The sequence below is a fragment of the Spermophilus citellus genome (assembly GCF_964194105.1).
Source record: "Spermophilus citellus genome assembly, chromosome: 13".
NCBI classification, from domain to species: Eukaryota; Metazoa; Chordata; class Mammalia; order Rodentia; family Sciuridae; genus Spermophilus; species Spermophilus citellus.
In genome coordinates, this window is record NC_138193.1 from 57,565,688 (window position 1) to 57,593,262 (window position 27,575).

The following is a 27,575-nucleotide window of genomic DNA, read 5'->3' on the forward strand; positions in this document are numbered from 1 at the left end:
TGCCAGGGGCCAGGCTAATTAAAGTTTCAACTTTTCCTGTAGGTAGTAGAATTCCCAGATGTTAGTTTTATTATTATTCAACTTTTTATTATGAAATATTGCAAACATGATAGTGGACAAAATTACATAATGACTCATCTCAACATCTAGTCTCAATAATCTTGAGCAATGATAATTATTTAACCATTAGTACTGAATGTCCTGGACACATTTAAGCAGGGAAGTAACACAACTATATTTCTGTTTTAGACAAATAACCCTCTTGGCAATACATAAGAGAGTTTGGACAAAAAGAACCCTGGAGGGAGATATAACTAGTATAACCTAGTATCCAGGAAATATACTACCTTCCTCACTTTAGCAATGCTGCAGCTGTGGGCAGATGCTGCAGACCCACAGAATAGAATATATCATCAATGACAATATAATCATATACTTCTTTTTTTCAGTACTGGGGATTAAACTCAGAACTTCATGCATGTCAGACAACTGCTCTACCACTGAGCTATATCCCTGTCTCTACACACATACTTCTGAGGTCAAGAAAATCAGACACTTAGGTAACACTCTTACTAACCTCAGTAAGGATAAAAGTGAGAAATTTTTTGAAAAATAAAGAACATACAAAATTTTAAAGCTGAACATACAAAATAATGAAGTGTTATTATTTAGTTTCTATTTTATTTATAATCCCATTTTTCCCAAATCAAAATAAAACAACAACCCCAACAAAACCCTGGATGATAATAACCTCATATTATTGTTTAGATATGAACTTATAAATAGACCATTATTTTAGGAAATTCTTCTGTATATAAAAATGGCTAAAGATATTAGGGTCAAAAAAATTAAACTTCTTGAGGCCTCTTCTATATACTTACAGGTGAAAGTCTTTCACACTATTTCAAGGAGCTAGCATAAGGAACACACAATAAATGTGCAAGTACTTCTGTGAACTGCAAAGCACTACAAATTTAAAGAAAAGGTTATTTTCTTTCCCTTAAAATGAAGAAAGTGCATAAATATTCTGTAGGGGATCAGAAGTTTTGGGGGAAACACCTGTACCCAGATAGATTTAATTCATTTTAGACTCAAAGATCTTCAAAACCTTTTTATTAATCAGAAGTTGATAATACTACCACAAATATGAAAATCAGCTTTATCTATAGATAAGTATGAAAAATAAACTTATGAAAGCATCATTCCAAGTAATATTTCAATGTTAAAAGGAAATCATAATAGGTGAAAAAGTATGTGAATTATTCAATTTTACTAACAAGTGACAATTCAAACATTCTACTTACTATTTTTACTGACCAGAAATTTGTAAAAGATTGATAATGTATATAAGAATAAAAGTTGATTACATATCTTTTCTCTACTTCAATACAGCAATGATTTTTCAATATAATGAATACATTTAAAAATTCAAAGCAAAAAGAAAATATTATTTTTGGACTAGGGATATAGGTCAGTGGTAGAGTGCTTGACTAGCATGCAAGAGGCTCTGGGTTTGATCTCCAGCACACACACAAAAAAAACCCCAAATTGTTTTACGGTACTGGGAATTGAACCCAGAATGGTTCTATCACTGAGCTACATCATCAGCTCAATTTCTTTATTTTCCTTCTTTCTCTCCTTCCTTCCTTCTCCTCTTCCTCTCTTCCCCTTCTCCCTTTCTTCCCTTCTTCCCTTCCTCCCTTCTTCTTTCCACCATTCTTCCCCCCTTCCTCTATCTAACTGCCCACCTACCTACCTATCTATCCAACTTTTGTGTACATGCGATTAAACCCAGGGTGCTCTACCACTGAGCTATACCCCAGACTTTTCTTATTTTTATTTTGACACAGGGTCTTCACTAAGTTTTACCCAGGTTGGCTGTGAACCTGTGATCCTTCTGCCTCAGCCTCCTGAGTTGCTGGGATTACAAGTGTATGCTAGCACACTTGGTTAAAAGGTTTATTATTATTTTTTTAATGAACAATAATAAAATGAAATATACTTACCCCACTTCACTGTCTTGTTCTGCCCGGAGCATAGCAAGCCACTGCTGCTTATATACAGAAGATAGCCATTCTAAAGCATAAACATAATTAAATAATTAAAAATAAATAAAAATGGAAGGACATACAGGATTTAAACATGTTAAATAGTTGATAGAATTGTTATTATTTCTAAATTTTAAAATAGTAATTTAAAAAGCAAGTATCTTAGATTTTACAAATGTGCAGTAACAATATGGCTTAATGATCTTTTAAGTGGTAAAGTTCATCCAAATTTGCCTCAGTCTAGATTCTACTTAGATTACATATACTTAAATTAGAATTTAAATCCTTAGTTAAAAGTTATTAATTAGAAGTTATTAATTCTTGCATTTAATAGTTTAAAAGGTTTCCTTTTCACAGCTTATGTTAATTTTCATTTGTGAGAATAATTTCTAAAACAATACTTTGTTTTACAAAAGTTTTAACAGAAAACTGAATAATGAATTTTTCCTTTATTAAATTACCAAAAAATAAAAATTAACTTTTTTTTTGAAATAAGCCACCATTAAATTAGCAAGTGAAAAATGATTACTTAAAAAATAATTTTGGAATATTAGATTTATATAACTATCATTAAAAATAAAACATTTTGCCAGGCACAATGGTCTACTCTTGTAATCTCAGTGACTTGGGAGGCTGAGGCAAGAGGATCAAAAGTTCTAGGCCAGTCTGGGAAATTTAGGGAGATCCTGACTCCAAATAAAGAATAAAAAAGGTTGGGAATGTAGCTCAGTGCATAAGGCCCTGGATTCAATCCTTAGTCACACACTCACACACTCTCTCTCTCACATACACACAAGACTTTAGCTTATTCTAATTATTATTAAATTTATAACTAGAGATTTTCTTTTTTTAAAAAAAATTTTTTAGTTGTAGTTGGACACAATACCTTATTTTTTATTTAGTTTTATGTGATGTTGAAGATTGAACCCAGCACCTTGTATGTGCTAGGCAAGCGCTCTACCGCTGAACCACAACCCCAACCCGAGATTTTCTTTAATAATAAGCATGTAATTTTTTTTTTTACAAGTCTGGACAAGTTGAAATTTTAGTTATTTAGATAAAAATATAGATTAATGGGGCTGGGGTTGTGGCTCAGCAGTACAGCACTTGCCTCACATGTGTGAAGCTCTAGGTTCGATCCTTACTACCACATAAAAATAAATAAAATAAAGGTATTGTGTCCATTTACAACTGAAAAAAAAAAGGTTTAAAAAATAAAATAAAAGTAGAATTGCTTAGCACTATATTTATCTTTTTGCTATTTTATTCCCCAAACCAGAGAGTTGTTTTTGTAGGCTGAGTGTATATAGTATATAGTTCAGTGGTAGAGTACTTGCCTAGAATGTGCAGGGTCCCTGAGTTTGACCCCTAGGACCACAAATGGGAAAAAGGGGGTTGGGGTTGGAAGAGAGGAAAAGAAGGACTATTTTTTTCTTTCAAGTTCTTAATTTTTACCTTAAGGAGGGGAGAAACACCAGTGCAATTAAAATCTGGATTTTCACTTTCTAAGTCTGTACTTAATGAAGGTATCCAGGGCAGGGGTTGTACCTCAGTGGTATAGTGTTTGCTTAGCATGTATGAGGCTCTGTGTTTGATCTCTAGCACTGTGGGTTATGGGGTGAGGGGGGTGGGATCCAGATGAGTTCCAGTGATTTACTGTATGCTTCCTTAAAACACGGTGTAAACACATTTTTCAATGTTTCAGTGCCCCAAAATAATATTCTTGCTATTATTAAAAGGCATAACTAACTGCTAAATGTTTATGCCAATTTATCTTCCTAGGTAAACTCATGACGAATTTTATGTGACTCAGTACACACACATATATATCTGCAATTCATTTGGATTTTTAAATTTTGTTTTACTGTAAAATGCTGGTTCCTATCCATTAAAATGATAATTTTACTAATGAGTTGTGTCTATGGCCTATCATGAATGATTCGTAAAATTGGAATGAAAGGGTTACACATATATATTCTCAGTATCATGTGAGAGATATTGCATGAAAATGTTTTTTAACATTTAAATTGACAAACTTTGTATAATCTCCTTTAAAACCAAAAACATTTTAACAAATTAAAAACATGAGTGCATATTTTTGTCCCTCCTGTCTTTCCAGTTTGAAAGAGTGAAAAGTCAAACTTTAAATCTTGTTACTGGTAGCTAAAACTTGTAGGACCTATGTCTTAAAAGCAGGATTCCAAAAACAAGTCAATGGAACGCAACTTGAAATGCACTATTAAATTATTACAACAGGGCAGAAAAATAATCTGGTACAATATAAGATGAAAATAAGTGAAACAGGTTCTTTTACATAGTTTTTTTTCAGTTATAGGTGGACACAACATCTTTATCTTATTTTTATGTGGTGCTGAGGATTGAACCCAGTGCCTCATGCATGGTAGGTAAGCATTCTACCTCTGAGCCACAACCCCACCCCTACAGTTTTTAATATGCTTATATGCAGTCATATCTCCAGAAGGCAGTCATTAGACAGAATTTGCTAGTCTTTTTTTTTTTTTTTTAAATATATCCAAGATTAAACCCAGGGGTGATCTACATGGAGCTATATCCCCAATCCTCTTTGAGATAGTGTATTGCTAAGCTGCCAAGACTGGCGTTGAACTTGTGATTCTCTTGCCTCAGCCTCCTGAGTTGCTAGGAATACAGGTGGACATACTAAAATCCTTTTTGACAGAATATTGGGTAGAAAGATTCTGAAAAAGCCTTCAAGAAACTATGACTCACCAGAAATGGGGATGCTTGCCTATAATCCCATCTACCCAGGAGGCTAAGATGGGAGGCTTGCCAAGTTTGGGGTCAGTCTCAGCAACTCAGCAAGAACTTGCCTCTAACTTTTAAGAAATTAAATAAAATTTAAAAAGGGCTGGGGATGTCGTTCAGTGGCAGGCCACCCCTGGGTTCTATCCCCAGTGACAAATAAATGATATAAATTAGAAGAAATTAATTTAGATTATTCCCTTGTCTTAAACAAAGGAAATGGGAACCATATCATTTAAAAATCTAATGTCCTATATTTACAGATTTTAAAAAACAAACAAAAAATCACATTCCTAACTTGCCCAGAATTTTGCTGTGTAAGTGAAAGGAAAAGTATATCGTTTATGGTCTGGGCAGCAGGAAGATATAACTAGATTCAGGAAAAGAAGGACAGAGGGTCAGATCACATGCAATACTGATTTGGAAAGAACACAGAAGAATTAGGACCATGACCATCAGGCTTTTATTAGCAGGGTGTAAGAGATGAAGTCCTACCCAGAGAGAAAATATCTTCTGGTAGAATGAAATAAATGGAGGGAAGAGATAGAATGTTCTGAGATTTTGTTGACCCAGACATTCAGGGCAAATACTAGAAAGATTTGGGAGGAACAGTAATAAGATAGGTTAGTGGCATTTCTAAATTTTTGACTTAAAAATGGTAAACAGATATAAAATCTCCCTAGACTGATGAATGTATAACTTTTATTAATGTTAACACATTTGGCAGTATTTCTGAAAAATGATCAATAAATGTTAGGTTGATTAGTCAAAATTCTTTTCATTTACTTCGAAGCTGAGATACCTTCCGACTCAGAGCATATATTAATTTATCTCAATAATATGAGCTAGATAACCAATTTCTGTCCCCTCACAAGCACTGTGGTATGTAACTTTACTTTATACTCTGCATTTAAAACTGCAACTTTTATTTGGACATACAGGAAAATCTATTTGCAGATTTATATTTGTAGGATGGAGTATTTTATAAAATTTTTAATCTCTCCCATAAGTCAGAAAAACATGACTAAAATTTGACCAGAATAAAAATCTAAATTATTTTATACTGAATAAAATATTTCAGACTAGAAATATCTGTGCCCATCATGAATTCCAAAAAATATAAGGATTATCCATCTGCATCATACATACACCTAAATTAAACTATTTTAGAACAGATTTTTTTTTTTTTTTTTTTTTTTGCATTACTGAGGATTGAATCTAGGGCCTGGTGTATGCCAGGTACACACTCTACCACTGAGCTATATCCCTAACGCTTAAAATTCATTTCTAAAGAGACTTAAAAGGAAGTAAAATTGAAATGGGTATAATTGTCTTTGGCATCTAATATTAAATCACTGCTAGGGCCTGGTGTTCAATACATGCTGTATTTGTATTTCTTATATCCTTATGTATTACTAAACTGAATCTTTCTGAAACATTAGAGATTTAACTTTGAAAATGAAATCAGTAGTTGGTTTCAAAAAATTGAAATTATAATTAGCAAGGATATTATATCTGGTTCAACATGAAGTTTAAAACCTTAGATGGAAAGAAAAAACAGAAAATAAGCACATTTAAGTAGTATTAATAGAAAAAGCAGTTATGAATTTTAAATACTTCTGAAGTATTTTTTTAAAACTCAGGGGTACTTAATCACTGAGCTACATCCCCAGCCCTATTTTGTATTTTATTTAGAGACAGGGTTTCACTGAGTTGCTTAGCACCTCACTTTTGCTGAGGCTGGCTTTGAACTCTTGATCCTCCTGCCTCAGCCTCCAGAGCCACTGGGATTACAGGCATGCACCACTGTGCCTGGCTCAAAAGTCATTTTTAAAAGTCTGATCCAAAACAGTGTATTGATAATTAAATTAAAGAATATCCATATTACAGAACACTAGTCATTTAACTATTCTGGAGAATATTTAATGAAATATGGGAAAACACCCACAATATATAATGTGAACATAGAAAATTATCTATACGGTATAATTGTACTGGTGCAAAAAATATATATACGACTTTTGAATTTAGGTTAATTTCTTATTTGGTTCATTATTCTTTTCTATGATATATATTGTTGTTAAAATCAGAAAAACATTACTTAAAATCATAAATTCATCATATTCTCTTACCTGACGGTACTAGAGAATCTTGTTCAATAATCCTTGCAGAAGCCAGATCACTAATAATATACTGTAACCTTAAATGTCTAAACACTGACACAAATGGTTTCCCTTGCTCAGTTTCAAGGAATGCCGTACCTTCAAAATCTATTGAAAAAACAAAATAAGTGATTATTTTCAAACCTATTATTTTATTCTTAAATGTCTTTGTGGACAGGGATACACATACACACATACATACATAGTCCTTAAAATACAAATTAGTAAAAAAAAAAAAAATACAAATTAGTTATTTCAAAGTTTCGAAGAATTTTATAAACCTAACATGTGAGGATAAAAACTTGGGGAGATTCAGACAAAGTCCCAGAAAATTAACTTTGGTCCTAGTCAGACTGCTGGCCTGGGAATTAATTTGGGGGGCTTTAGAGTTTGTGGTGCAACAAGGGAGTAAAGGCTTGAGAAAAGTACTTAGGTTTAGACTAACTCTCCAGAATTACTTCCCAAGGACTGAACACTCCAGTGAAACTCAAGCCCAGAAGCTTCACTTGAAGGTCTTTCACAAGATTCTTAGGACACAGAACACCTTCTGGAGTCTTCTAATATTTCTCAGCAAAAACAAGACACTGTTCAAGGGGGGGAAAGGGAGGAGGCAGGGGATTAGCAAGGATGGTGGAATGTGATGGACATCATTATCCAAAGTACACGTATGAAGACTCGAATTGGGTGTCAACCTACTTTATATACAAACAGAGATATGAAAAATTGTGGTATATATGTGTAATAAGAATTGTAATGCAAAAAATAAAACAAGTACATGTATGAAGACATGAATTGGCATGAACATACTTTATACAAAGATATGAAAAATTGTGCTCCATATGTGTAATAAGAATTGTAAAACATTCCACTGTTGTGTATTTAAAATAAAATCAATTAAAAAAAGACACTGTCATCACAGATTTGCAACACATAGGTAGTATTAATTTATTACTAAAATAATTCCAGTCTCTGAAGCACATGAATAATTTTTTTTTAATTTTAGGGAGAATTTAAGGTTATTCCAAAAAATTACTCTTGATTGCATTTCAATGTGCTTTCACAAATGTGAAGGAAATGTTTAGGTATTGCTATTAAACATGAATTAATTTGGTGCATAAGATCCAGCTTACATTCACTCTTGTTTCTAATAAGGATAAAGATAAGAGATGAGAGCTGCTATTATAGACTATTATATCTCAAGCCATGAAACACAAGTTTTCTGTGAACTAGAAAAGTATTTTGCACCGAAATAGTTTTCCTGAAAATTGTGAAAAGACATCTAATAAAAAGAATTTTCACAATTTTCAAATTTTTTCATACTTTTTTTTTTGTATTCCTTTGGCATCTACCAAGAATCAAGCAGAGCAGAAAAGAAAGTATTATACTTTTTAAAAATAGTTAACGTTGATTATTTACACAATAGGTGTGTGACTGGATTTATTTCTCTGCCTTTTTCTATAATGAAAACAGTTCTAGTTCATATGCTGAATTAACTGTGCAATTTCATGGGGTGCATTAAAAATATCATTAATGTTTTTACAGTTACTCTGTCACATAAGCAAGTTATAAAAATCTAATCTGTCTCATAAAAAACTGGTAATTATTCCATGGAGCCTTTCCTTCAAGGTTATAGGCTTATTTGCTTATTTTAGTAATAAATTAATACTACTCATGTGTTGCAAATCTGTAATGACAGTGTCTTATTTTTGCTGAGACATATTAGAATACTCCCAAAAGGTGTTCTGTGTCTGGAGTATCTTGTGAAAAACCCTCAATTGAAGCTTCTGGGCTCGAGTTTCACTGGAGTGTTCAGTCCTTGGGAAGTAATTCTGGAGAGTTAATCAAACATTAAAGTACTTTCTCAAGCCTTTACCCCCTGTTACACTATAAACTCTAAAGCCCCCAAAATTAATTCATGGAAACAAAAAATAAACAAGAAATAAAAATTTCTTGTTGGCCAACATGTTACTATATTAATTGTATCATTCAAATTCAATAGCAATACTGAGGTGTAACTGTATACAAATTTTCCAAAATTTCTGTTGTTTCTTTTCATCTTGATCCACATAGTGGAAAGTCAAATAAAACTTAAAAGAGATATATCAATCTATAATGGGCAAAAGGACAAGTGATTTTTCTCTATTTCCTAAGTATGTTTTCTAATTTTGAAAACTGTTTGAAATGACTTTTATAAAGACCTCACAGAAAAACAATGGCATTAGACATATATTTTCCTTTATGCAATAAATATCTCTCTGAAAATTCTATATTGTATACTGTTACACATTGTGACTGGAATGAAGATTCTGGGGTAGGAAAAACAGAAATGGACCATAGTTTCCTATTCTGATTTCTGCCAGGTGGGCTGGAGATTAGTTTCTCTTATTGATGGGTTGTTGTGTTTGATTAATCAGGAGCACAAATGAGCATGAAGTTATAGCAACATTTATCCATTAACTACTGTTTCTATGAAGTCCTTTTGTCCTTCTAACTTCTCCACCTCCAGATTCTGTGTTTTATTTAAATTCTTTCCTATACTTTCCTCCTCTATAATTTTTCTAATCCTCCTTTAATTGCCACAAGGTAACACTGAAATATAATTTAATATATAAACTTAATATTTTGTTCTTCAAGTAAATCATTAGAATTTATTGATATGGTCTTTCATACATTTTTTAGTTCAGTAGCTTGAATAATTTATCTGGCTTTGAGCTAGGAAATTTGACTACATAAAATAATTCTATAAAATTTATTTAAATAAGACAAAAGAACACCACACTTTAAAATAAAGAACTTCTATTCAGGGCTAGGGATGTAGTTCAATGGTAGAGTGCTTGCCTAGCAAGTGCCAAGCAATCCCCAGTACTCCAAAACAACAACAACAACAACAACAACAACAACAACAACAACAGAAACATTTGCCAGGTACAGTGGAGCACATCTGTAATCCCAGCAGTTTGGGAGCCTGAGAAAGAAGGATCGAAAGTTCCTAAGCAACTCAGACCTGACCTAATAATTAAAAATTATTAAAAAATTAATAATAAAAAATTAAAAATTAAGAGAATAAAATCATGGCATTTGCAGGTAAATGGATGGAGCTGGAGAATATAATGAACTGAAGTAAGTCAATCCCAAAAAACCAAGTGCCGAATTTTTTCTCTGATATCAGGAGGCTGATTCATAATGGGGATTGGGGGGCAGTGTGAGAGGAATATAAGAACTTCAGATAGGGCAAAGGGGAGGGAGGCATGGGGGTAGGAAGGACGATGGAATGAGATATACATCATACCCTAAGTATATGTATGAAAACATGAAAGGTGTAACTCTACTTTGTGTACAACTAGAGACATGAAAAATTGTTCTATATTTGTGTGATATGAATTGAAATTACATTTTGTTGTCATATTTAACAAATTAGAATAAATTTTTAAAAATCCAAAGGCAATTAGTCAATTCAGAATAGAAATAAGGTAAACCTATTAAAGTAATTATACTTTGAATTAAAAAAAAAAAGGCGGGGGATATAGCTCAGTGGTAAATTATCCCTAGGTTAAATGGTACCTCCCCTCCAAAAAACAAACTTCTATTCATCAAAAGACATCTTTAAGAAAGCAGAAGGATAATCTACAAGTTGGAAGATAAATGTAAAATGAATTTATGACAAATGATCAGTTATCAATAACACATAAAGAAGGGGATGGGATTGTGGCTCAGTGGTAGAGTGTTTGCCTAGAATGTGTGGGGCCTTGGGTTCGATCCTCAGCACCACATAAATGTAAAATAAAGATATTGTGTACACCTGGAACTGAAAAATAAATATTAAAAAAAATACATACAGATTACCTACAAATCATGGCTTGGGGTTGTGGCTCAGTGGTAGAGCACTTGCGTAACATGCATGAGGCCACTGGGTTTCATCCCCAGCACCACATAAAAAAATTAAATAAACAAAATGAATGTATTATGTCAAAAAAAAGGGGAAAAGACTCATACATTTCATAATTTCATAGAAAAGGAAAAACATGACTAATATAACATAAACAAGCCATTTAATCTCTTTAGTTAACAAGGAAATGAAAATTAAGACACAATATGAAGTAGTTTCATAACAACTAAAACAAAATGATATATTGTCCAGTGGTACGCTGCAGCTGGCTCATGTTAGTTCACAGGAGCTGTGTGCCTCTCTTTCCAACTCTGCATTCAGTGATGTTATTTTGGTAGCTAGAAATCAGCCATGTGAAGAGAATTTTGGCCATGGAAAACTTTGCTACAAATCAGGGATTGGTTTTTCAGTGAGTCAGCTCATTAGCACATCACTATGTTAAGACATATATTCATATATGTAAAGACTTGCACTTTTATTTCCTAGATCTGCTGCCGCTTAATAGCTCAAGAGATACATGCATAAAGTGGCAAAATTTTGTTTAAAGCAAAAGAAAAATAAACACAAAATTCAATGTAGTGGTTGGGGAAAGTAAGAGGGACTTAATAGGAGAAAAACAAAAGGACACTGAAGTACACTCTACAGGGAGAAAATTAAAATTAGTTCATGGAGGTTCAATATATTATTAAAAATAGCTCAAAAAGATGTCCATACATGACCAAAAATGATAGTATGCTAAGAAAATGAAGAACAAAGGATTATTATTTATCTACTTTTTTTGTACCTGGGGGCCATTAGAAGTTTTTTCCTAGATTTATTTTAGCAAACTAAAAAATAAATACATTATATACTTCCTTCTACCCATATTAGACCTTGTTAGCAGTTGATCTGAATCAATTTTGGAATAATTTCCCTAAGAAAATCTGATAAAAGATACAGAAGCTCCCCCTCTCCAAAAATGCAGATAACACACATGTACCTAGCCAATTCGGAATTTACACACACAGAAGCCTGTCCATAGCCTCTCATGTTTTAGAATTGTTGCCAATAGATAGGATAATCGGTTATAGAAAAATTCAATGTGATTAAACTAAAGAATGAATTCGATAAACACGATCTGTTGGTGAGACAATGGGAAAAAGAACAGTTTTAGGGATAACCATAGGTAAGGCATTTTTATTAATCTAACCTCAATTTTCTCATTGTAACTAAGAGACTAAATTAGATAATTGATAAGGTCCTCTCCAGATCTAAATTAAGTTTATAAACAAGTCAGGGCCCAGTTTTAATAAATTCCATTAAAATAAAGATAAGTTCTTTAAATTTTAGGCATACCTTTTCTCCGCTTAGAAAACCAGACATCTGTTTCTGTCAAAAGCTGTTTTAAGGATCCATTCCAAGAAGGCACAAGTTGAAGGAACATCCACTGAGTTTAAAAAAAAAGAAAAAACATTTGACTTCATCATTTTGTGATTATATTTTCAAACTGCTCCCACCTTTAAACATAACACCTTAAAATTTTAAATTTACTCTTTTATAAGCAACAGACAAAAAGTATAACTATTATATGACATCTTTACCAGCTTTAAATTCATCATGGCATTAATCATAGTCCAATGATAAGAGCCAAATGTGCTTGTGTCAAGAAGTAAGCTAATCCCTAAAATTTATGGTCATATTATCAACTTTATGCTAACTTATTCATTAATTAACAAGTCAATTTCACTAAATACTATGTAAGGCTAAAGAATCAAAGTCAGGTACATTGACACATGCCTGTAGTCCTAGCTACTTGGGAAGCAAAGGCAGGAAGATTGCTTCAGCCCAGAAGTTTGAAACCAGTTTACACAACATAGCGAGGGCCCATCCCATTCATAAATAAATAAATAAATAAATAAAATTAAGCACGGGAAAAAGGATTATCTTATTGCTGTTGAAACAGTATCCAGAGTAGTTAAGAGTATGGACTTTTATATCCTAGATAGGCTACTTAATAGCTCAACAAATTGCCTATTTTTTTTTTCTGGGCCTTAATTTCTTCAACTGCAAAATGAGCATGATAATGTGTCTACCTTATAGGATATTAAAAGAATTAATAGAATGGGGCCTAATGGAGATGATACCATGTAAGTGTTAGCATTTATCATTGCTAGCATAAAAGCAGTAATAGTAATGGTACGAAATAATTAATACTATCTTAGTTTAGAGATAGAAATGAACCTTCTATAACTTTATGAATAACCCACACACTAAACTTCCTTAAGAAAAACAGTAATGGAATCCCACCTCTGCCATAGAGATAAACAATCCTAATCATATAACCCAGAAGGCGTCTCAATCCCAAATTTCACAACTATGTTACATGTAGACAGTGCTCCAAGTCAGGGACAAAAGGCTAAAGGCAAAATTATGTAATTGGAAGGGAGCAGTGAGCCAGAACTCATAATACCTGGCCTTTGCCACTTAGTCATTATAAGAATTCTGAGTCTCACTACTGTAGTAAAAGAATAACAGCTGATTTATTTCTTCAGAACTATGAAAATTAGAATAAAACATGTTGAAACCTTTCAAAAAGATGAATTACAGGTAGGCCTCTAGAAGAATAATTTCACCTTTTACTCGAAAAATTATTTGTGAAAATTTCATCATAAAATGTTGAATTCTACTAAAGCTCAACTTTGAAAACATTCCTGAAAACCATATAAAACATTTAAATTCTAAGATAACATCTTTTACATGAAACATTTCTGATTATGTAAAGATATAACAAAAACATGTTTATGGTTGAAAAAATTCTGGGAAAAAACAAAAAGTACTCCTAAGATAGAAAAGAACAAAAAATAAAGTTATCACTCATGAAATCCCTAAATATACTTTTTAACATTTTAGCAAATAGTTCCAACTTACAATGGTTGATTTAAGATTCTTCAACTTAATGATGGTACAAAGTGTACCCATAAAACCATGACTTTTTCACTTTCAGTGCAGTATTTAATAAATTATGTGAATTATGCAACACTTATTATTTTATGATAGGATTTGTGTTAGATGATTTTTGTATAACTGTATGCAATGTGAGCATGTTTAAGTAGATGAGTCTAAGCTATGATGTTCATTGAGTTAGTTGTATTAAATGCATTTTTGACAATGATATTTTCAACTTATGTTAAGTTTGTTTATCAGGATGTAACCCCATCACAAGTCAAGGAACATTTGTAGCTTCTGTTCTTTTTCATGCATTCACAACCATCCCTTTATCACTGGATACCAGCTGTTGCCAGGTATTCACTAGAATGAGCAAGGCTGAGGGGATATCCTTGTGTACATCATATTATGTGAATACCTTTTTAAGAGCTGTATAGACGTCCATCTCCACTTGCATCACAAATAAGTTAGATGAACCAATAAGCTGTTTCATAATGTTTATACTGAAAAAGATGAAACAGAAGCGTGAACTTAATCTTCACACACAGACTGAAGGATGCTGGTGGAATGAAAAACTGTTTTTATCAAACAAAAATGGAATTAAAAACTATAACAGTCTTTTGCCCAAGACCTATCTTGGTTAATAATCTATCTGAATACAATAATACTAGTAATAAAAATACAGTAATACTAATAATTCACAAAGTACATTATCTTTTTTTCACACTGACAGGGAAAAAAATCTAGCCATTAAACAACAACAACAAAATTATAAACTATGTTTTAAAATGAAAATTAAAAAAGATATTTGAACTTCCCTTATTCTACAATGTATTTAAAAAATTTTTTTTCACCTGTCCCCCCGACCACCCCCAAACCAACAAAATTGGTATCTCAGGAAGCTAAACAATGTTATCTTTGGTTTTACACCATTTCCTCCAGAATATCACATATTCCTGACATTTGTATCCTAAATCCTTTAAAAGTTCATTTCCACCCTGAATTTCTCAGCCCCATCATATATCTTAGCCTCACTATTACAAAAAAGCTCCCTGACAGTAGAAACAAGGACATAATCACTTCTGCATCCCTCATAGCTCTTAAAAGAATACCTTTAATATATAATGGACATTCAGAAAGTATTTTTTGAAGGAAGGAAAGGGAAGAGAAGGGGGGATAATAAACAAACAATTTCAAAAGCAACGTAATTATGAATTTAATTTAATTAGGCTTAGCAAAAATTTTAAAATTATTTTCCTCAAATATAATTTCTCAAATACAGTTTAAGAAATATAAGAAACTTTTAATTCTTCCAGAGCCTGACAGAAGTAACACTGAACCTTCTCTATAGTCTTATAGTAGCAACATATTTTTCTGTTAAAATTGGTTAAACAAAATAGACATAGTATCATCATTTTATAAAGAAAAGAAATTTGTGTAGCATTTTTCAGTTCATGGATGTAAAAATATGTTTTGTGTTCTACAAAAATAACTTACATACTTTAACAAATGAAAAACATTATTCTAGGATATTAATTACAAAGTTATTTAAAATTCAAATACCTGAGTTCTTTAAAAAGCTCAACATTCTGGTGAGTCATCAAATTGTTTAGAAGCCACTCAAGGCACCTGAAATTAAAATACTTAATTATTACATTATATATATTTATAATTAACTAAGTAGGTCTTACAATTAAGATAAAAACAGAATATTAATCTTGCTAGGACATGCTCAAAATTTTTAGTTTAACAATATGAAATTTAGTATTGCTTTTGTCAGTAGTTATTAAGGAAATATTTCCTTGATATTATAGCATTTCTACTTAAGAAAAACATTTCTACTTAAGAAAAAATACCATTTCAGGTTTGTGTTAAATAGTTTATGATGGGGCTTGCACACATCTTTAAGATCTCAAAACGAGTTCTGCAATTCTCAAGAGTTATAAAAAAAAATTGTCAATAGTTGCACTGATAAAATATCTATTAAACCTACTCCCTAAATAATTTTAATAGAAAATGTAAAGAGTGACCATAGTTTTTATAAGCTTGTATAACCCACTCATGGTCACTTAAAAAGACAACACTCTTGAGGAATTTACTAATTAGTTCAAAAGAAAAAGGGACTTTTAAAATAATAAGATTCTATCCCCCTCGTCTTTTTTCTTTTCTTAATTCTTTTATTTTCTTATAACTCTACATACATTCTCTTAAGAAATCAAAGCAACCAAATTCCCAGAAGTGGAATGGGAAGAAAAACAAGAAAAGTAAACTCACTTTTTCTTTACAGAATCTAATCCATAGGTCCCTGCTGATGTGTAATAGCCACATACAGTTTTCACATTAATTGTTTCCTTCATTGTCTCACCACACTGCTGTATTAAACCATCCTGTAAATATAAATAAGCACTGGAAAGGCCCATTTCATGTGGGGAAAATTAGTTCTGATATGTGCTTTTACATATTAAAAAGTTTTTTTTAAAAAAAAGGAAGAAAGAAAGAAAGAAAACTCATTAAGTGCAGCAAATCTAAATTTTTTATAAGTCCAATAAAAATACACAAAAAAATTCCCCAAGTATTCAACTTAATACTTGGAACTGAAAAATGGAAGTTGGGGCAGAGCAATAAGGTAAATAAATATAAATATTATTATTCTCTTTGTTTTCTATTTTTCCCCCTCTGTGGGACCTTTGCAAATTTCTTTGGCAGAACTTTGTGTGTCTTGCCTGTTCTTTTAAAATTAAGAACTCTCTACATAATCAACCAGTTAACCATGTAACAGGTTAAAAAAGTAAATAATATGAATTATCAGAGAGTTCTTATTAAAATTTAAAACACCTATCAATATCTAAGACATTCCCATAAAACAAGTATAGTATAAACAACTTACATTAAAATTTTAATCTGAAATGTTTATATGGTTTCAAATGAAAAAACTTTAATATATAGAAAGAATAATGATGCTTTTCATTCAAATTTCTGAAATACAATCATCATGCAAGTATATTATTAAGTTAGAATTAGTAAATTACAAAAATAAGGCGGAAAGTCAATGTAGAACAAAACCAAAACGACTTAAGTTAGAAAATAAAGTACACTTCATTGGAAGTAAGTATTGAAAGGATCAAAATATTTTTAAAAATCAAATTTTTACCAAGGATATTTAGCAAGTTGTTATAAATGCCAAATAAAAGGAAGCATTTTTTAAAAAAATTAACACATTGATACAAAATGGTTTTTAAACTTACCTTACAATCATTCCAGACTCCTCCCCTTTCTCTTAATACTTCATCTGTCACCTTACCCAGTGGATTATCCTTATTTAATCTTTTGGCTATCCATCTTTCCACTCCATGTTTATTGCCACTACTTTAACTTGGACTTCACTTGGACTCCTGCCCCATAGGCTTTTGTCTCTAATGTACTCATTTTTCATTTTCTCTTCAATACATTCTTCACACATCGATCCTGAAATATTATTTCTAAAGCATAACTTTGTCTTTCTTCTGATTAAAATCTTCCAAAAGTACTTACATATAAAGGCTAAATTCATAGGAATATATAGAGGGAACTTCATAATCTGTCTTTTGCCTCTCTTTCTACAAGCCCTGTTATAGTTTTGCTAGAGCCATGCTCCTCTTAGATTCTCTAGTCCTCCATCACTTCACATCTCGGGTCTTAGCTTACTCTGTTCCCTATGTCTGAAATGCTCTTCCTCCCTCTTTCTTCATACAATGTATGACTCAATTTGGAAACATCCTCCTATGACACTATTGGGTTATAAAATGACTAATTCTTTCTTTATGGATCTACTAAATCCTACAAGATTTTTATACCTTTAATTTTGGACAGCTCTTATTTTACCTTTGGATTTATATATCAACCCTTTCCCTTTCTACACACACATACATATACTAATACTATACTGTGAGCTTCGTGAAGGTAGGACTACATTGTTGTTTCAAAAATTGACACACACAAATTGTATGTATTTAGGGACTATATCTTAATTTACCCTTGGATCTCTATGCCTAATTTGACATATTGGTCAACACACTTTTGTTAAATGAATAAATCTGTCATTCTAAGATTAAAACATATAAATGTGATTTACACATAATTATTTAACAACTAAGAAAAAGTTTACATAGTAGCATACATGTTTTTTGAACTCATGAACTAAATTAATTAGTAATCAGAAAACATATGTTTAATAGTGTAAATAAGTCATTAATAGAAATAGGTAAATGGACTTAGACAAGTAAATATTTTCCATATTACAGTCATACAAAGAGAGTGACATGGAAATAGTTTGTATTTGTTTTACACAGACATAAACCCCCACCCCAGTTATAATAAATTGCTTTTGGTTAAGCATTTTAAATGATTTATAACAAATAATACATTTATAAATTTAATTTTCATTTTAAAATTATAAAGGCTTAACTTTATTTTTGGAAAGATATGTTGAAACAAAGAAAACACTGATTTTTTTTAAAAAATAATGTGCATACTTACCAACTGCAGCATACAAGCTGCTGCCAAAATAGCAATAACTCGACTGGGCTTTATTAAGACATCATCTCGATACAGTGATCCAAATGCAACCTGCAGTGCTGAAAGTAGAAAGTGCACACGTAGAATTAAATAACAATAATTAAATCCATAAGATTATTGCAAAAGTAATGACTGTCTTCACGGTGATATTTATTTAAATCTCATATGCACATAAAAGGATAAAAGAAGTATCATAATTAAAATAGTAGTAATGGTTACTCATTGATGATTTTAATATAACAATGTTGTAAATTTTGTTTATTTTATGAAATTTGGCTGCATTTTTTAAAGTCTAATCTTGATGTTTTTGACTAGAATAAAGATGTCTTTCGAATTTTTATAAGATATTCCTGAATAGAGCAATCATTAAGTGCAAGTTCTCACTGATAATCTTAATTCTGCCTTGTTCAGTGATTCACCACTGGAAAGTATGGTACATAGCTCCTGGTCCTATCCACACCACACTCACAGCTATCTAGGCCTGGCCATCCTTCTCTCCACTGCTACTCTCATCAGTGTTCTACGTGGTTTGTTTTGTAAACATTCTCAAGTTTCTTTTTTGCCTTTGTGGTGAGCACTGGGTATCCCCCATTTGGGCTATCAATGAGGGGAGCAGAAGGAGCACTGGAATAGGAATAAGGAAAGAAATAGTGTGACTGCAGGATCACTAAACTGTTCTCAGATCCAAAACAAGTCCCTATCTCTTTAGACCTTGAATTCCTCAATTAAGTATCCCTACACTCTAAAATAACACAATTACACGATTCATACCCTTCCTGTTTCCAGAAGAACAATCTTCACACATTAATTTTTTATAAGTGGTCATACATTTCCTTCCTTCCCCCTACATTTCATATCCCAGGCAGACATATTTACAAAGGCAAGTAAACAAATTTGACAAAGTCCACAAGACTAAACAGATCTAGGACAGGAAGAACAAGACTGGTATAGTATTAGAGTAAATTAATATAAAATTATTAGCTTCCAATGTTAAATGGAGCTTTCTCCTAGTTGACAAGGTTAGAAGGAAATAATTATTTTCTATCAAAATAATAAATTTTATGAAAGAAATGTTTTATGATTTTTGCATAATAGTAATTATGGAGGAAGTACCTTCTATATCAATATTCTGGTCAGGAATCTCCAGTTCAATAATATTCATGCTGGATTCTTTCCAAGAACCACTGAACATACTAGAAAAGTAGCCTGACTTAAAAAAAAAAAAAAAAAAGTCAATGATTATTTAGTACTTTGTCTCCCAAATTATTTTCCAATTTCCAGAGAAAAAGAATTGTCAAATATGACCATAGAAGAAAAGAAATAAAGATAAGGCCATTATTAGGTATATAAAATTATGTCAGTTTAATACAATTTTAACACAAACTAAATCAAATTTTATATTACTATCTGAATAGTCCTCACACTGTTGAATCCTTACTGTGCCTTCATGGTGATAAAGGGTTTAGATGAGTTCCAAGTTAAGTATGTTCCCCCAAAGAAACCAGAAAAAATTCTGATTTTATTTAATCAGAAAAATCCAGAATGAAACTGAAATCTAGGAAGTCTTTACTTATCTTACAAATAGCATCCCTCAGAATTACAGTACTTTAGAATAGATCAAATATGAACTAATTTATTTTAAAAATAAATTATTACAGTTATCCCTTTGAATGGTTCCAAGATCCCTTGCAGAAAATCTGAAGCTGCTCAAGTTTCTTATATTTCTATGTAATCTATGCATATCCTCTCCTATACTTTTAAATCATTTGAAGATTACTCCTAATGCAATGTACATGCTATGTAATTAGTTTACACTTTTTTTTTTAGGGGATAATGATAAGAAAAGTCTGTGTGTGTCTTAGTGCAGATGGAATTTTCTTTTTTCTGGATATTTTTAAACCACCGTCAGATTTATTTATTTTTATGTGGTGCTAAGGATCAAACCCAGTGCTTCACACGTGAAAGGCAAGCATTCTACCACTGAGCTACAACTCCAGCCCCTATTTTATTCTATTTTGAAAGTTCTGAATCTTTAACAATAGCAGACAGGAAAATTATCAGCACAAACATAAAATAGGTACATCAGCTAAATTCTAAATGACATAGTTTATATATACTTTTTGTTCATCTTGGTTTTTTTTTTTTTTTTTTTTTTTGGTGGTGGTGGTGGGGTAATTGGGGATTGGGGATTGAATTCAGGGGTACTTGACCACTGAGCCATATCCCCAGCCCTATTTTGTATTTTATTTAGAGACAGGGTCTCACTGAGTTGCTTAGTGCCTCTTAGTTGCTGAGTCTGGCTTTGACTCGCCTCCTGTCTCAGCCTCCCAAGCTGCTGGGAATACAGGCGTGTGCCATTGTGCCTGGCTCATTTTGTTTTTAACTAAACTAGGTTTCCCAAGACAGAATAAAGGGTTAAATGTCAAGAACCTTTCAGTCACATTCAACTTGAACTTCAAAGCAACATTTCAGATGAATTTATGCAAATGAACAATCACAAATAAAATAAATTTAGCAATATTAACTTTAATAAACCATTTTCTCCTGACTTTTCCCTCTTTATCAACAGAGGGCAATGAAATAAGCACCTTGTTGAAGTAATGACTATTGCTGGGCTAGCATGACAGTGAGTTTCAAGTCTCTTATTTAGGCCAAACTAAGTTTTCACTGACAATGTTTACTATCTTTCTAGTAAAATACCTATTTAATTTTTTTTTTTGTAGTTGTACACAATACCATTTATTTATTTATTTATTTATTTATACGTGGTGCTGAGGATCGAACTCAGGGCCTTGTACATGTGCAAAATGAGCGTTCTACCACTGAGCCATAAACTCAACCCCTTTCTAGTAAAATACTTATTATCAGATGAAAAGATTTTATTACTGTCCATGCAAAAGATTACTGTGAAATGCAATGAGGAAGAACAAAGTTTGAGTTTCTTTAAGTAAAGAAACTGGTAACCAACAGAAAAATAAAATACTTACTTGACATAAATATATTTTGTGTAAGCTCCATTCTTCTCCGAGAGCACAAATCTTAATGTCACTGTTTTCACCATTCAAAAATAATGTTTGATAAATATATTTGGATGTGCTCTTTAATTTTTTCCTGTTGAAAGACATGTAAAAGTTATATATATATATATAAAAACCTGAATGTTTTATTGATTTTGAAGACATTTTAAAATACTCCTTTTGTTCAATTTCAATTAGAGTTTATTTGTCCATTGTGTAAAAAAAAAGGGGAGAGAATATTATATATTCAAATTTTCTCATTTCTAAAAGAGTACAGAAGATAATACCTAGTAGCCACCTCTGGGGCACTCCATTCACAGGGGGGACCAACAGTGAATAGATAGGGGCAGCAGCATGGGAAGGAGACCTTTCTCTACGCACCTTTTATATTTTTTAAAAATCTTTGAATTAATTTTAATTACGTATTTAATAAATTAAGAAGATAAGTCAGTATGGTGGTTTTTGCTTTTTTCCTTATTTAGGAATCAGCATAGTTATAGAGAATTTCAATATAACTGCAATAATTTGCTGTGCACCTAAAAAATGAAGAACAAGAGTGAAAATTCCCTACCCAAGTAATTAGTAAAATAATTTACATCTAACCTTATTGGATACCAAACTGGACTAGTTATGACTGGTTTTAAACTAACTCCCATTTGTTTGGACAAATGGTCTGAAACCTTAAATCAAAGGTTTTCGAAGTTGTGCTCATGAAAGAAGCATTTTAGGGTTCACCAAGGAGAGGGAAACAGTGAACTCTAGACACCTAACTTCACCCAGAGCAACACCAGCCACTACCTCTATAAACACAATGGATTTCTGCATAAGATTTAACTTAAAGGAAGACTTAAAAAGTTTAGAAATCATTAAGCAAGATGATCTAGTAAATAAGGAAAGCATAGGCAAAAGCTGATCAGTCTTTACAATTTTTGACTAATTCTGACAGCTTTCTTAGTGGTTAAAAAATTTTAAATTTCTTCTTAAAAATGAAGTCATTGTTTCAGATGGCATCTTGAACCAGTGTATTTAATACCTCTTCCCAACAGATATTAAACATAGCACAGTAGGTTGGGCATGTAGCATGTTCCTGTAGTCTCAGCTACTCTGGAGGCTGAGGCAGGAGGGTAACTTGAACTCAAAAGTTTAAAGCCAACCTGGGTAAAACAGTAAGACTCCTCCCTAAAAAAAAAAAAAAGTACAAAAATAGCACATACTTTTGTGGTAGATAGACATGGGTTTGAGGCCCTGGTCTCCTACAGCTCAGTTACACTGTAAAAAGATAATACGAATAATATCTACTTCATTGAGTTATTGCGAGAAGTAAAGGAGACAATGTGGTTTCTGATTCCTGATAGTACCACGAGTACATGTTTGATTCCCATCCCTCCCAAATCTCATTAAAGAACAAATGCATAAAAAGGAATATTACGGTCACAGTAACAAAAATATGACAGTGGGCTCATCATCTGATAAGAGACATATTAGGAATCTGAAAATTAGAGAATAAACTGGAATAAAAAAGTAGAGAAAGCCACAGCACAAAATATATTATAAAGGGCTCAGATGGAGGTTAAGATTTTGTGTCTTTCAGAACCCTGTGGGGCGGGTGGAAGGAAGGAAATATGAAAATTTGTCCTCCTTAGTGGCATCCCTTACTCTATGAACACAGAGTACAAACACCCAGGCAAAAAGACTTCAGGGTTTTTCTACAAAAAAACCAATCTACCAGAAGACCTAAGGCTTTTAATGTAAGTATTAGTGATCCAGACAAAGCAATCCTTACTCTGGAATTTGAGGAATCTGTAGCCTATCAGCTCCCAACCCATTCATCCTCAGTCACGATTCCCAAACTGTGTGCCAAAATACCTGGAACACCACAGTAAACTAGGTAGGCACTATAGCATGTTTTAAATTTGAAGAAAACACATTTTTTAGACAACACGTAATCTACCACTATTAAGTTGTTTGGACTTAACCATCAGGTATTTCTTCTGCATTAAGGGGTACCATACAAAATTACTATGACACTAAGGGCACTGTGAACCCAGAAAGTTTGGAACTCTCTACTCTAAAACAAAGAAAACCCACATGTTTCCAATTCAGTCAATCTTCCTACTCAAAGAAGAGGCTTATGGAAATACAACTATTTGCTTATTAAAACACATGTACACATACAAAGCAGCAACTCATTCTTAAACATAAGAGGACAACCAAGGATTACCCAACAAAATAAAAAGAGAATGACCAGAAGAAGTATCTAATTCAGGAAAAGAAAATTTCAAAACCCTCTCATTCATATACTTAGATATCTCAGATTATTACACTTATAAGGTGCTATGAAAAAGAAGTACTCAGAACAAGAAAGAGTTCTTACAGACTATTATTATGAATCTCTAGATTGTAAGGCTCCAGCAATTATCAAGGCCATCAAAAGACCCATAATTAGGTCCATTCTAGTTCAATTTAAAAACACCAGAGATGGGCTGGGGTTGTAGCTCAGTGGTAGAGCACTTGCTTAGCATGTGTAAGGCACTGGGTTCGATTCTCAAAACCAAATATAAATAAATAAAGTCCATTGACAACTAAGAAAATATAAATTTAAAAAGAGAGAAAAAAAAATCCAAATGTGTCATAAAGAAAAGTCACCTAAAAAGAAAAGAGAATTAGATCAGGATCAAATGTTTCAACCATGCTGTAAGACAGAAGACAATGAAGTAATATGACAAAGATATAAAGTTATTATAGAGTTTCAGACCCAAAGTATGAATAACGAAAGAGATAAAATTTGTGTTTAGATATGCATAAATTATCCTATTTTGTGCTCTTTCATGAGAAAATACTTGGAAGATTTAGATCACTAAAAGAATGAAAAAAAGGAAAAAAAATACAGGCCACAGAAAACAGTGGCTCTAATCCAATCCTAAAATGGGGTGAAAAAAGTCCCAGAATAGGAGTAGACAAATCCAGATTGGAAAAGAAGGATGGAGGAACCCTGGAGGGAAGTCTAGGATTTAGAGGAGATGAATTCCATGCAACTGTGTTTCAGAAGGTAGAAAAATCTGAAGATATTATTCTTTTGTCAACAAGGCAGCCAGAAACTCTGAGACAACAAAAAGCAATCCAAAAAGGCACTGTCCAAATAAGATACAAACAAAAACAGCCCAACTTTAAGATTCCACTTAACTATGAGGTTCAAAAATTTCTCCCTTTGAACAGAGGGTTGTGACATTGGACTCGCCAAGTATGATTTATAATCCTAGCACACTACTTGACTCTGCAGCAATCTTTACATAGTTATAACAATAAATACTGTTTACTAGATTTCAATTTTTAGGCACAAACTATGGACAAAGCACTGGTTGAAGAACAGTGTGGATTTTAATAGTCCTGTTAATGAAAAAGTAAGACAAGCACTTAACCAAAGGTATGAGGTAGAAAGTAGGCCTAGAAGATAAAATTTCTTCTGAGGTAGTTTGTTAGGCAGGAAAGCACAATAAACAACCTCGAGAAGTGTATTAATGTTAACACATACAATTGTAGGTCTCAATATTTTCTTATTTTCCATGAAAACATACATTCTGATAAGCATTTTCTAGTAAAGCTTACTTCAAAGACTTTCCCTTATAGTCTGCCCATGTAGTCCAGGAATTGGCACATTTTTCTGTAATGGTCTAGATGGTAAAAATCTTCAGCTTTGGCCCAGCAATTTTGGGGGTACTCCCAAGGAAAGTTTTCTACTCGCCAGTCCCAGCCTATCACATTTAGCAAACTTTTTCGCCACTTTTTCGCAAATTTTAGCTTGGGGAGGGAAGGACCTATTTCAAATTTGTTCTTTCCTTGGATATTCTGCCTCAGCCTTACAAAAAGTGACTATTTCCTGTATTTTCTATCCCTATATTTTTAAGAGATCTCTTTACCTTAATATTTGCCCTTAGCAGTTAATTCCCTGTTTCTGTTAATGTTTATATTTAAATTATCCCTGTTCAAATTACTGTGTGGTTTCTTTCAAATGGGCACTGACATATATTTCAATAATTATATTAAAAATATGTGGTCTAAATAATAACTAAAAGGCAGAGATTGCTCTATTGGATTAAAAAAAAGGCAAGACTCAACTAAATGCTGTCTCTATCATATCTACTTTAAATATAAAGACACAGGTTAAAAGTGAAAGGATAAAATAAATAAATAAATTAACAATTATCAAAGAAAGTGGTCAAATAACCCAATTAATAAATGGGCAAATGAATTAAACAGACACTTCTTAAAAGAAGACATACAAATGGCCAACAAATATATGAAAAAATGTTCAACATCATTTGCAATCAAATAAAATACATTTTATCTCACATTAGTCAAAATGGCAGTCATCAAGAATACAAACAATAATAAATGCTGGAGAGGATGTGGAGAAAAAGGAACACTTTTTACACTGTTGGCAAATTAGTATAACCACTATGGAAATCACTATGGAACGATGTTGGCAAATTAGTACAACCACTATAAGTATGGAGGTTCCTCCAAAGACTAGGTACAGAACCACTATATAGCCAGCTGTACCACTCCTTGGTATTTATCCTAAAGAATTAAAGTCATCATACTTCAGTGATAAATGCATAACCATGTCTATAGCAGCACAATGCACAATAGCCAAACTATGAGACTATCCTATGTTTCCATCACCAGATAAATGGATTTAAAAAAAAATGTGGTATATATACACAACAGAGTTTTATTCATGAAATCATGTCATTTGCAGAAAAATGGATGGAACTAGAGACCATTAGGCCAAGCAAATAAGCCAAACTCAGAAGGTCAAGGGTCAAATGTTTTCTCTCATATGTGGAAGGTAGAGAGGGGGCAGGATCTCATGAAGATCAAAGGGAGATCAATAGAGAAAAGGGACCAGGAGGTGGGAGGTAAGGAGGAATGGGAGAAGAGGAGAAGTGCTGGGGAGTGATGATGGCCAAATTATTTTGTTATGTTGTTCATGTATGAATATTTAACAACAAATTCCATCATTATGTATAACTATGATGCACCAATAAAAAATGTGGAAAGAGAAAAAATTTTAAAAAAATAAAGAAAGTGGTAGTGGCTATATAGTGGACAAAGAGGAATGAATATTTTATAATAATAAAAGGACCATTTAATCCTGAGTGGGTATATGCCAGACACTGTGCACCATGTTCATTCTCAAATTTGTGTTAACTATGAAGTTGTTTTAATATCTATATTTTACATATGAAGAATATGAAGTACAGAATACAGACATGAACTTAGAATCTAAGTGCTTAAAACTGCTACAGTGAGTGCTATGGCACATGTCCAAGTAATTCCAGCAGCTAGGGAGGTTGAGGCAGGAGGATCACAAGTTGAAAGCCAGCCTAAGCAACTCAGCCAGACTCTGTCTCAAAATAAAAAATAAAAAAGGTTTGGGGATGTGGCTCAGTGTTTGGGTTCAATCCCCAGTAACAAAAAAATAAAATAAAAACTGTGCTACAGTGACTCTTTATAAAGGTTACTGAAGGAGGGAGCAGAGGAGGAAAAGGAAAATACTGGGAAACAATATTGACCAAAATATCCTGTGCTTGTACAAATATGGAACAATAAATTCCACAATTATGCATAATTATGATGAACCAATAAAAAATATGGGGGGGAGTAGGGGTTAATTTTTTTGGTAAATAAATACAAACTAACATAAAACCATATGAAAAGTTTTATAAATTAAACTATTAAACAGCTTTTACTCATGATACTTAAGTACTACCTCTATCATTGATCTGTTACACTACCGTCGTGACACTTTTTTACAATATGTAACACTTCTGTAGCAAAAATTTTTGAATAATTTTTAAGGTTCATTTAAAAAATACATCTATTGATTCCGCCAAAGACCTTAAAAATTGTTGCGTGAAGAAATATTCTACTTATAAATTGCATTCTAGTTCACAAGCAAATATTCTGTTTTCCAACTTTTCCAAGAAAAGGGTAAGCACGCTCTCTGCAGCACACAGCTTGACAGATCCGCGGTCAATGACTTCGTCTACTACAGACGTTGAAAGACTTTGTTCCCTATTAGGAATAAAGGCACACTATTTGATAAACTTCACGTTTATACATAAGGAGAACTGGGCGCAATTACTTCCCCTTTACTGAGTGAGCGACAATAAAGGTGCCCAACTTGGGCATCAAATTT

At 32.5% G+C, this 27,575-nt stretch overlaps 1 protein-coding gene across 2 annotated transcripts in view; it reads right to left on the reverse strand.

Annotated features, from left to right (window-relative positions):
• Window positions 1-27,575, reverse strand: part of GMCL1 (germ cell-less 1, spermatogenesis associated) — a 47,024-nt gene that overhangs the window by 18,554 nt on the left and 895 nt on the right. For both annotated transcript variants that reach the window (XR_014018525.1, XM_081264450.1), the window contains exons 2-10: window positions 21,344-21,467; window positions 19,470-19,566; window positions 18,318-18,415; window positions 16,077-16,189; window positions 15,366-15,431; window positions 14,221-14,305; window positions 12,213-12,303; window positions 6,962-7,099; window positions 2,007-2,076 (exon numbers count right to left, since the gene is read on the reverse strand). Coding sequence is in view for 1 of the 2 variants with exons in the window: in XM_081264450.1 (XP_081120576.1) it covers window positions 2,007-2,076; window positions 6,962-7,099; window positions 12,213-12,303; window positions 14,221-14,305; window positions 15,366-15,431; window positions 16,077-16,189; window positions 18,318-18,415; window positions 19,470-19,566; window positions 21,344-21,467 (882 nt within the window). In the remaining variant the exon portion in view is untranslated. The remainder of the gene's footprint in view (window positions 1-2,006; window positions 2,077-6,961; window positions 7,100-12,212; window positions 12,304-14,220; window positions 14,306-15,365; window positions 15,432-16,076; window positions 16,190-18,317; window positions 18,416-19,469; window positions 19,567-21,343; window positions 21,468-27,575) is intronic.